This window comes from Genypterus blacodes, unplaced genomic scaffold (genome assembly GCF_046128005.1).
Source record: "Genypterus blacodes isolate CSIRO-AG114 ecotype Tasmania unplaced genomic scaffold, CSIRO-AGI_Gbla_v1 ptg000008l_1, whole genome shotgun sequence".
Lineage (NCBI taxonomy): Eukaryota > Metazoa > Chordata > Actinopteri > Ophidiiformes > Ophidiidae > Genypterus > Genypterus blacodes.
The window spans coordinates 2,046,635-2,059,468 of NW_027466822.1; the positions used below are offsets into that span (position 1 = coordinate 2,046,635).

A 12,834-nucleotide genomic window follows, 5' to 3' on the forward strand; every position below is an offset into this window, starting at 1 on the left:
ATAATTAAATCTGCGAAATTGACTGATTTATTCAGGCATATAAATGTTATAATGGGAGTAAAACACCTCCACATGTATTTTCTCACTTGATGGACTCTCCTGACACTCACACTAATCAGCACTTCATGTATATCCGGTAAAACATAGAATCACTTTAATATACCTTGTGGGCACAATTGAGTGCTAAAACAATCAGGGCCCTAGACGCTGACAGTGCTTGGGGAACAGGAACAAGAACAGGATAATGAACGTAAAGTCATGTCCCATTACACAACATTACACTCATCACCATGAATTACTGAATCCTATGAGAATCATGTCTAATGTCCAATGTAATTAGCCTGTAAATGTGCCAAAGCAGTCATTGAATAAACATTGCATCTGCTCATTTATGCAGCATTTTGTGCCGAAATGGTAAAGAAACTTAAGTACAGCCGTATTTGTGTTAAAGCTTGTGATGCTCTACAGCTCTGGGCCCCAACAAAGCCAGTCGGTCACTTAATGGAACATACTTTACATATACAGTATATGCTGTAGGTCATCATGGGTGTGTCAGGAATTAGGAGAATTTCCAACAATATAAAAAAAGGAGCTTCCATAAGTCACAGAAAAGATGCTACAGATAAGGCAGGTTGGACACGTGAGGTGCAGAGAGGAAACTGTGGGAAAACAGGGGGCGCCATCACCTCAGCTCTCAGTCCTAGGTCGGGAGAATCTCTCGCTGCTCTGGACACACCTGATCAGCTAAACCTTGCTGTTTCACCTCAACTAACAGAACTATACTGAATATGAATAATTTAGTCACACACACACACACACACACACACACACACAGACTTTAATGTTTTTGGCTCCATTTTGCCCTGTGGAGGTAAACTATGTCCATCAGTGCTACCACACAGACCACACAGTGCGGTCTGACTGTCTGTGTCTCTCTCCCTCCGTGTACATGTCTCTGTCTCTGCCTGTCTGTCTCTCTCATCAGCACTGAGTCATTCAACACAAACCAATCAAATCAAATGTTCACTTTGGGTGTGATGACGTCATTGGCACTTTGTTACAACCACATGGAGAGATTCCATCTGGAGCATGCTGACTCAGCACAAAACATGCATCCATATGCACGTGGGCACACACACGCTTGCAAGAACTCCCTCTCTCTCTCACACACACACACACACCGTCTGGAGGAAGTCACTAATGTAATTCTGACTTTGATTTCCAGGTTGAAATTTAGTCTGATGTCATTCAGGAATAGCACTCAACGGTTCACGTCCGGCAACACAGTCATGTTTAAAAGAGAAGCAGTCCAAACAAGTAAGACCAGACGACTGATTTTACCAAAATGATCAACGTAAAACCCCATATGATAGATGCAAGAAAAAAACCTACAGTATAATTAATCTCTCTCTCTCTCTTTCTCTCTCTTTGGGGATGTGTGTGAATGAATCCCAGCTGCTTCACTCATTCTGCCTGTATGGAAACTGAACAGAACTTTCATGAAAATGAAAGTCACACGGTTCCACACACACACTCACACCCGAGCAGTGTGTCTTGCCTGCATAAAGCCAAATGTGATTAGATTGGAGTGTTTCCAATCATCTCTGCTTCTCATTCACACACAAGTGCAGATCAAACCACAGCATATAAACTAATACTGTGATAACTATAACATATAACGCTGATTTGATTCATGGATATTAGTTGCAGCTGCAGCTGGAACTTCTGTATGCATATTATTTGTTCAGATTAATGCTGCTTTCTTTCTCTTTTGCTGTGGGTTCCTATCTTCTGAAATCAACAACATGCCCACAATATGTCTATGAATATGAATACATAAAAGACATCAGGCATTAAATGTCTGCTATGAATGTGCTTCCATTAGGCCTACTGTCAGCTCTGACATCCCTCCTTCGTCAGCGTTCCGTTAATTATCATCTATTGTTAGTCAGCGTTCAAACGCATTGTGTGGATGGCGCCTCAGCTGGTCGTCAGCATCATCAGAGGAAGATGATGGGAGAGATGAAGAGCTTGTCACTTCCACTTCCGGTGCGCTTTGCTTCCAAATTTGCGCTGGCGATCTGTAGGTCTGACGGGGAGATTATAATCATGCTGAGACTTGAACCATAGAGAATTTTGGGAGAAACACATTCACAGGAAACCTCCCAAACCTCATTGCTATTTCTATCAGCAAAGATATTGTACACTCTTATACTGTAGCATCCAGGACAACAAGGCACTCTGACCCTGCTGAAAGCACTGGAAGCACACTTGTGGCTATTGAAGATGTACGTAGCATCAACCCTGGCTCCTCCACCTCCCATTCATCAGTGCTCAGTCAGATGATTTTATAACTTATAATAATTATGATGTGATACTCCAATTTCAATAAATATGGAACAAATGCATGTCATTATCCACTGCCATCAAAGAGCTGATTTTGCTGATGCTCCACAGAAGAATAACGTTGGCAGTAGAATATAGTTTCCAAACATATTCTGAGATCTTTGTTAGATTTTTAGACTCGGATATAAATCAGGACTTGATATCCAGCCTCCTCTCTCTCTCTCTCACAGACACACACACACACACACACACACACACACACACACACACACACACACACACACACACACACACACACACACACACACACATACATACACATACAAACACATACACAGTGTGTATGTTCTACTAGGAGCACTACAACATCACTCCAAAGTACAATTCTGCATCTCTGTCACCACTGATCGTTATTAGTCTATGTTCCTGTTTCCTTTCTGATTAAACTGAATTATCAGTCAGTATATGATATGTCAATATAGGATAAATACCGTACATTTCATTTGTAGTTTACAGATTTTGATAATTTATCAGCTTCGTAGACTTTTTTTCCCTTCTTGCTCTTCTTTTAATCCAGTGTGAGAAAGGATTTAATGAAAGAGAAACAGAGAGAGAGGGACGGACAGAGAGACAGAAAGAGTATGAGACAGACAGATGGAAGGACAGAGCCAGAGTTAATGACACAGACGAGGGGGGGGGGAGAAAGAGGAACAGTGAGAGGAATAGAAAGATACAGAATAAAGACAGGCAGAGACAGAGAGAGCTCAATAAACATGGTGTAGCGATCTGCCTCCCTCCAAAGACTCCTCTTAGCTCAGCCAGCCACTTGGGAACGATCACACACACACACACACACACACACACACACACGCACACACACACACAGAGACATTGAAAGAGAGAGAGAGAGAGAGAGAGAGAGAGAGAGAGAGAGAGAGAGAGAGAGAGAGAGAGAGAGAGAGGGTGGTAAAGTCATTACTCAGGGTGAAGCACACTCTCCCTATTACCTTTCTTCTGTGCCTTGTTTCAACTACAATATATAATCATTATGTCTAATGCAGGTCAGGATTCCTTGTCCCTAGAAAAATAAACACTACAAATTGTAGCTTCTGTAAATGTAAATGAATTCACTAACTCCTGTAAGCTCCCAGCACTCTGCAGGCCCCATCAGGGCACAGCACAGATCACTGCAGCGTCACATGACTACACACAACACACTCTCGGCACTGCTGCTAAACATGCACACAGGATCACCAGCTACAATGGAGAAAATGTCTGTTTTTATCGTGAATTTATATAAATAAACTTGTCAAATGTTAAAAACCAGTTTGTTAGAAGCAGTGGACTGCCCTGAAATGTTCTTCATCATGATGTGGAATTGATTTACAGCTCGATTCCTTATTTCCAGAACAATCTGAAGGGGCTGTGGCTTTTAACAGCTCTGTTCTGCTCTGTCAATCAGCATGAAAGCTTAGTTCCTCCCTCCCTCTCTCCTTCTCTCTCTTTCTCCCAAACACACACACACACACACACACACACACACACACACACACAGACATACACACACACGCCCACGCACACACAAAGAGAAACACCTGCCCACAGCAGTTAATGATATCAAGGTCTATTAGCTAGTACCACTAACTAGCTTGTGACACACACACACAAACACAAGCACACACACCATATGGTTGCAGCTGTGCAAAGGCAAGAAAGCACTTAAGGAGCTAGGAGGGAGGAGACCATGGGGGTGGGGGGAGGAGGAAATCATTTCATTCATTTCTTTGTATTTATCTAGTAAACCACCCCACAACCCCCCGTTTGTCCACTGGTGAGTAATCAGGACTAATCCACTTAAACTGCTTCTTGCTCGCTGTCACCCTGATATCAAACAGCGTGTGCACGCACACACACACACACACACACACATAAGCGTATTATTCTTCACACCCATCTGCCTGTGGTCTTGACACTGAGTGTGCAAATGAGGGACAGAATGGAGGGAGGTAGGGAGGGATGGAAGGAGAGAGGGAGGGAATCCCTGCATCTCTCCTCAACAGCAGCATCTCATTGTTCCTGATCACACACACACACACACTTTCTTCAATAATAGATGTGTAGCTCCTCCCCAAGTTCCTCACTTTGACTTGGACTAAGCTGTTATTTAAAGGAACAGTACACTCTGCTTCACTACATACATACTGTATATAAATTATACTCTTTGTAAAAACATTATAACTAATAGCTTACTGTTTCTACTTTGCTGCTACTGCTGTTACCATGACTACCACTACTACCACAAGGACTGTTTACCCAACTACAGCTATGCCTTATTTTCACATATATTGTATTATTCTTAACCTTATTCTTATTGGTAGTAGGAATATTGTCAGTATCAAGATGTGTGTGGGAGCAGGACAAAAAGATTAATAATATAAGGAACACGATAATGTGGATAGAGGTTTTTGCATGCAATTAGTTATATTTTGTAGTTGCGCAACAACAACACAGCAGCCAGTGTTGTAATGCTTAAACCGCCCCCCACACCAAACAGATGTTCTCCAAAAATGCACAAGGTGTTGTGGAATGGGAGTGTGAGGGGAGTTCGACTATGACCTACACATGCCTGAATACATTTCTAATTACATTATCTTGTTAACTCTGAGTGAAAAAAGTGGCATTGTAATGTGTATGTACTGTTTATGTCCAAAATCAATTAAATGCTTTAACCGCCGTATAATAAAGGGTTAACGTTCAGTTTCGTTTCATATAGACAAAGAACTCTGAAATTGAGGTCTAACAGCAAAGTAAAATGGGGTCTCTGGGGGTGAAATGAGGTCTATCATAGGGCTAATAATGTCCATCTGCACAGTGACATGACGCACAAAGTCAGTCATCTGGGTAATATTAAGTCCATCACCAAGGAGACATGAGATTCTTCATTGGGGTGAAATGTACTTTCTCCCTCGGCTGAAACATTTCACCCATATTTCACCCTGATTTACACTCATTCTCCTACCAAAGTATCAAATATTGCTGGGTTTAATAATAATAAGTGATAAGTGGGAGTAAAACACACTTTCTAAAACTACATGTGAGATTTGTCAAGGAGATTGAGTGATCCATTTATTTTCATGAGCTGAATTAATGGTTACCATGGTACCTGTAGCTTTTGACAGACTGGTAAGTAGATGTAACTCCTAATTTAAGGAAATTAGGGCCTTTTTTAATGGGAATGGAAATTTTGTTAAATCCAGACAAGCAGCCACTTGTGGTACCGTATGTCACAGCCATAACAGTGGCCACTTGGTATGAAGGTCAACTTAATCTCCCAGCATGCGAAGGGAAGGAGCTGCTCTGCATCACCTGTTGTAACAAGATACTAGCCAACATTACAGCATACACGTGAACATGTGGTGCACAGATTCTTCAACATGTTTAACATTTCATTTCTATTAATTTCATTACTGGCTGTTGTGCTGAATTATTATTATTGCAATTATAATCATTCGGGCCACTGAGCAACATAGCAACAGCTGACAGCCGGCTGGCGTCAGTTGTCTGATAAACACATTAGATCACACACTGATTGAATACGTAGAGGTATGTGTGTGTGGATGTGGATGTGTACGTGTGTGTATGTGTGTGTATGTGTGTGTATGTGTGTGTATGTTATTTCCTGCTTCTGCCTGATAAAAAGGCAAAATAAAAGGCTATTTATAACCTCCTAATTAGCATAACATTGAACAGCCTTGCTCCCTGTACTTTCCTGTGTGTGTGTGTGTGTGTGTGTGTGTGTGTGTGTGTGTGTGTGTGTGTGTGTGTGTGTGTGTGTGTGTGCCTGCCTGGCTGCCTGGCTGCCTGCGTGCCTGCGTGCCTGCGTGCTTGACAAAACTGACATTATTTTTGCGGGTCATTCAATGGTTAGCTGATTTCATTGCTTTCCGTCCTTGTCCTTGGCCTTCACTCTCTCCCTCAAAGATTTTCTGTCCACTCCAAATTGCTACATTTCATATCAAAAAGTTGTGTTTGAAATGTAGTATAATTCATACAGCATAGAGCAAAATACACAAAGTTTTTCCCAAATCCCTTAAAACCGAATGCAATTACAATTGTTTCAGAGAGACACAAACATGGGTAAAAGTATTTTAGTAGCTGTATAAACAGGTCTAAACCTCACTCTGCTGGCTGACTTCATGTCCATGTGGAGGTGATTCCAGAGCCTGAAGACAACAAGAACAAAAGCTCTCTCCCCTCTGGTCAGGAGACTCTAGAGCCATGAATAAAGTGAATGTGGAGAGTTCATATTAGAGCTGCTGCATACTTGTTGTCTTCATGTATGTTTCCATTGCTACTCACCACTTTCAAAAGAAGATATTACTTTAGATATGTCGATTTCATTGATTTTTCATGAATAGTCAACTGCAACTCCACATTTAGCCCCATATCTGAGCAAGTTTTACCGTGTAATCAAATCAGCTTAAACCAGACTGATTTTCATTGAGTACTGCACCAAATAGAAACAGGAAATGGATGAGTTTGTGAAATGCTCAACGGTGACGTGACAAAGCTAAAACATGGAGATCCCCAGTGACACGTAAAATTGTGTTCAATCACACTATACTGCACACTATCACAAAGGAAGCCTCACCAGGAAACCTTCTATTTCCAGCTTATTTATGATTTCTTCCGTTAACAAGTAAACCTGAGTGTGTTGATCTTTCAGAACCCCCTTCATTCAAGACGCGACTGCTCCTCTGATGACCTTACAAACAGCTGATGTGAATACAGCAAATGTATTACCTCATCGTTCAGTGGTTGTCTGAAATCCTTCCTCACTCATTGTTTGGCTGCACATTTTAAATGGGTCTGTTTATGTGCGTTCATTCCAATTATTCCTAAATGCAATTGTCAGCCCATATTTCCAGACATCACTCATTAGCAGTGCATTCCGTGGCTAGCCAGAATATTGTGCATTTCCTGTTTACGATTCCCGTAATCTATCACAAACATGGTATAAATGTGTTTGGGTCATTGACAAATGATGAATTCATGTATATTTTTGAGTCTGGAACAATGTGTTTTAACAAGACTGGTTTGTTTAATAACATTTCATTGTGTTCAAATTCATTGTCATTTAATTTCCTTCTGGTCCTGCAACAAAGCTGCGATCACTTGGACTGCGGTTCATACCATGTAACCTGCACATCATGAGCAGTTAGGGGTTTAGTGCCTTGCTCAACAACACTTCAACAGGCTCTCTAGGAGGGAGACTGGAATCAAAACCTTCCAGAACCTCCCAATCCTTAGACGACCCCTCCACCATCCTGAGCCATGTTGATCCTGCTTAGCATTAACCCAAGCACTCTCTACTAGATCAATCAATAGAGCCATAGATCACCTTGTACTTGCTTCAGAACCAGTTTGGATCCTGTTCAGACCACAAACGACCTCATCAAAACTGCCTCTTTGTGGTTGTTTTCGGCCACACCAGAGTATGATTGGTGTTCAGACCTGACCAACCAAACAGAGGAACTCATCTGAACCAGTGAGAGTTCAAGATAATACTGGGCAGTATACTGGAAATGTACCGTTTATTTGCGTTGATTTTGGTGGAGATAAAAGATTAAGCACCATCGACCTTCATCCCCACTGACGTCCACACGAGAACGTCTGGAAACCCATGTTCCTCTCATGTTCACAGGCGACAGTCAGGTTGGTCCAGACCTGCTCTAAAGGCGTTGCCTCTTTGTGTGACTGTCAATTCAGACTTTTTCTCAAATCTGATTTCCTTGTTCAGCTGCTCACATTGATCTTTGAATATGGCCAGAGACCAATCTGAACACACTCTCACTTCCTGAAGTGGCCCCCATGTGCAAAACAATCACTTTATGTCACTTACTCCATGCTCTTCCAGACAAAAACAATACTCTCGTACTCGACAGCATCACCGGAGCTCTAGAGCCTCAAAAGCCCATAAGTGCGATGGCCTGTATCCCAAATTGCCCATTAAATACACACTCTGGAGTTGTGTTGGAGCTCAGTCATTGTCTGTTTTAACACTTTGAAGTACTCGATGAACGGAAAAAGCACACAATTATTTCTCATATCGCAGTTTTATCTATGAATCCCCGTAACTCTTACACGTACTTGCTCCTCCAACAAACTGCCCAAAGTTTGCGAATATCCGATGTATCCAATCCAAGTTATTTAACAAACTGTGTGATTAACCAGAGAGGTTGTTGTTGAATTCCTGTTTCCTGGTTCCTGCCCATTACACATGAGCAAAACAGTGCAGCCCAACTTCCTAAGTCTTGTACATTGTTAGATAATGCATTCAATGACTACAAATAGATCTTGTAAATTGTATTATCACCGTAAATACATATTAGATCTCTAAGCTCATTGTTCCTTCACTGAAACATTGCATCACCACTCTCCTCCATCTTTCTTGTTTTTGGAAGACCAGCGCAAAATGATGACATTTGTCGAGCTGGGTAAGTAAAAGTGACAAAAATTGACTGACGGTTGAAACTGCGGCGGTAATGACACAATCAGATATGTAGAGCATAATACCACATATGGAGGTGGCGCAAATGATATGTATCTAATATGAAAAATTCAGATGCTATGTGTGTTTTTTGCTGTTCACACTTTTCTTAAAAAATCAGATCCATGTCATATATGACGCAATAAATTGGATCTGGGCCACTTCATACCTGCAACCTGAACGTAGCCATAGAAAGACATGTTTCAAAGCAGATCGTCCAAAGAAGACATCCCATAAGACAAAATCAAGCCGAGCTTAACACTACAAATAATGCAAACAGCGTGAGAGACACCTCAGAAAACCTGTCTGTTTGATTGACATATACTTTCACCAATCAGTGGTTAGATCAGCAGGCTCATAGCCAAACACAGTGAGCTGCCAACTCAGGAAGTTTGTGACAGCTCACAAACTCTCGGCATGTGTGCTTGTTGAGCTATAAGAACCAGGGTGGAGACACAGTCGATCATTATTCTTGTCTTCAGATGAATAAGAATCGTGCCCCTTAAACCTGTTACTATATAACAATAATGTATTGGCTTGATAGAAAGATGCTATTTGCTTCAATGCAACAAAATTCTTTGGCAGTTTTCAACGTTGTTCGAGAGTTTTTATCACAACATTGTGTTCCATCTCCTTGCTGAAGAGCTTCTTAAGCCAGCCCATTGTGTTTGAAGGTACAGGAAGTCCCTAAAGTCCCTAAACTGTGACCATCATGTCTGTTGTCTTGACAAATTTTTGAATCGAGAATCATTTTGGTTTATAAATTATGAGCCAAAGAATTTGAATTTGAATTTAATCAGATCTTTTCAAAAGATTCCCAGTCCTATGATGGGCACTGGTTCCAAATGATAGAAATCAATCACAGCAACTCACTAACCATAATACTTCCCATGAGCCTCAGGGGCTGTTGTCATGGAGGCAAGACTGTGAAATTAGAGCATCCAACTCGGAAAATCTACAAGACTTAATCAAAATTCAGCTAACAACAGTATGTGCAGATCTCTGACTGGCTTTATGGTCTAGCAGTAGCTCTATAGAAGCTCCTTAAGTTATGGACACATACAGTCTGTGAACTTTGACCTATTATCAATGAAGCTGATCTGTTTTCTCCTCAGCGTCTCAGTGTTTGTCCTGATGATTCAACCAGTAGAATTTCAGTCCATCACAGTGTCGGAATCAAACTACAGGCTGTCAGCATACACTGACTGCAGGAAATGAAGAGGACTGATATGGCAGGATCACTGGGAGCCACATATAACTACGTTACACACACAGACACACACAGACACACACACACACACACTGTCTCTCTGTGTGAGACGGTCTGAAAGTACACATTTAATAAACTGCCTTAGAAGGACTGTTCCTACTAATAAAGTTATTAAACTGAACTGCACTGGCAGAGAGAATCAGGGTGTGTCCCCCTTTAGCACTACTGTGTGTGTGTGTGTGTGTGTGTGTGTGTGTGTGTGTCTGTGTGTGTGTGTGTGTGTGTCAGACAGAGAGAGAGAGAACGAGAGAGAGAGAGACTTTCACATTATGTGTACAGTGCTGAAACAATTTGGTAGATTTTGGTAGATTTTCTATTCGTCACCATTAAAAGCATTTAGTCATTTGGACTCATGTAGCACTGAATAAGCTATAACTTTCATTGTTTTTGGAAGAAATACAGTCCAAACACAACTGATATCATTCATATGTTTTGTATCCCTCCTTGTGTGTTATTAATCGGTTCATCCATGTGTTGTTTTCCGGTCACACACACACTCACACACTGTGGTTATGCATATAGTCTGGACAGCTCCACATCAACATTATTATTTCCATCATTCAGTACAATCAAGCATCATTCATCTCTCAGAATAATACACACTCTCTCCCTCACACACACACACAAACGATTTCCTCGTATTTTCATATGATTTGGTGTGTGAATCATCTATGTTATTTATTTTGGGTAGAAGCCATTCGCATTAAGCACAAACACACACACACACACACGCACACGCACGCACGCACGCACGCACACGCACACCCACACATTCACACAAATTGGTGAAGCCTTTACCAGCGGCATCATTTGGCATATTGAGCTGGTTTGTCATTGTGATGATGGTGGGTGTGATTCGGGTCAGCGGTGTGTGTGTGATGGGAGCAGATGTCGGTGTGTAGTGGCTGAATTTGGCTTGATTTGGTGAGATTACAGCACATTTGGCCTGATTCTTGGCAGATGTTGTGTTTTACCTGTTTTGTAGAAGGCATCAGTGTCGGGGTCGCTGGGCGCCTCCTCGGCCGCTTCTGCGGGGTTCATAGCGGAATCCGCTTCAATCAAATCCACCAAAAAACAACACAAAATCCCCCTCCGGTCCTCTCCGGTAATCCCGCACTGTGTATCTTTACATGATCTTCGTGTCTGACGCTCTTTCCGTCTGTCTCTCTCCGTGTGTTCGGGCTTTCAGCTCTGGCTTCGTTTCTCTCTATTGTTCCCGGTCCAGCCTCCCTCTCCGCTGTCCGCCAGGGTCTCTCTACCTCCCTCCCTCTCCCTGGACCTCCCCCTGCTACTCTCTCTCCCGCTCTCTCTCTACCTCTCTCTCTCTCAGTTCAGATAGCCCGGCAGAAAACATAAGAATTGATCAAATGACAAAAACAACAATAAATAATAAAAAAAATACATATTAAAACGAGTATAACGATAATAATAATGTTTATAATATTATATATAATTATTTCTGTCAAATGTTAATGTGTTTATTTTCTGCTCATTAACTCTTGGGGGGTGGATATTTTTTCCCAAATAAGGAAAATGCAGTGTAAACATTGTATTTCTTCCTCTTTATTGTCTTTATTAGTCTCTCCAGTCTTCTGACTTGGAGCACCAGGCGGCTGGCTGAAGATTCCAGATGAAATCCCATTTCCACACTCATTCCTTGCACATAGCCTGACGAGGCTCCCTGACATGACTGCACGCATGGATGGGCGACATTGTGTTTGGCGCAACAAATCAAACTTATGTTAAAAGCAGGAAGTCTGATCTGACTGGATGTTGGTCAGGCGGGTCCCAGTGTGGGCGAGGAGCGCGTCTGAGGACTCGAATATAAAAACATGCTTTATAGTGCTTCGTGGATCATGCCTGACTGGCAGATATTTTGATTTCCATCATTTGGTTATGGGCTTCTGTACACATACAAACAATATCAGTTGAATGAAGTTATGCATATCATTCTGCAAGAAAGCCCAAAAACCATAGTTGATGTGTGATCAGCTGAGAGCGCACTCTAATTGCTCGTCACTCAGGACACACACCTTGGGCGCAAACAGACCGGTACACACATTACAGGCTGAGGGACAGACGCCATGTGTTCGACTTCTCAGTAAATTTTCTGGAGAGTCATATAATTTGATGCTCCAATCGATATTGGAGCACTGACAGACTGTTTCGCCGGAAGTGCGAGGATCAAACCATTTTCGGGCAGTGTTATGCAGAACAGAAGTCAATCAGATAACTAGTCCCTCAGACACGATGCCGTCATAGACCAACAGGAGGCTGGTGCCTCGCCATCTACGAATAGGCTAGTCACAACGATTAGACGTAAATGAGCAAACCAGTGACGTAACACAAAACGCATGTCATAGTTCTACTAGAATAGAATAGAATAGCTTTTATTGTCATTGTACAGGAGAATACAACGAAATGCATATCAGGCTGTGCCTGAATCTTAGAACAGTAATAAATAAACAACATAAACAGCAATAAACAATAAATAAACAACAATAAATAATAAATAACAATACATAAACAACACACAGTTCCATTCATACATTAAAACATAAGTAGACCCATTGCTCAAGATGTTCCAATATTGCAGTTGACTTTTGGGTTAGTAACTTGTCTGATGTTTGATTTTGTTTAGCTCACTTACAAAGAAGCTGTTTTTCAG

The 12,834-nt window shown here is 41.7% G+C and overlaps 1 protein-coding gene across 1 annotated transcript in view; it reads right to left on the reverse strand.

The window, feature by feature from the left end:
- Nucleotides 1-11,350, reverse strand: part of kalrna (kalirin RhoGEF kinase a) — an 85,318-nt gene extending 73,968 nt beyond the window's left edge. Inside the window, exon 1 of the mRNA XM_076156189.1 lies at nt 11,141-11,350. Within this exon, the coding sequence (XP_076012304.1) occupies nt 11,141-11,207 (67 nt within the window). The 5' untranslated portion in view covers nt 11,208-11,350. The remainder of the gene's footprint in view (nt 1-11,140) is intronic.
- Nucleotides 11,351-12,834: the final 1,484 nt, after the last annotated feature.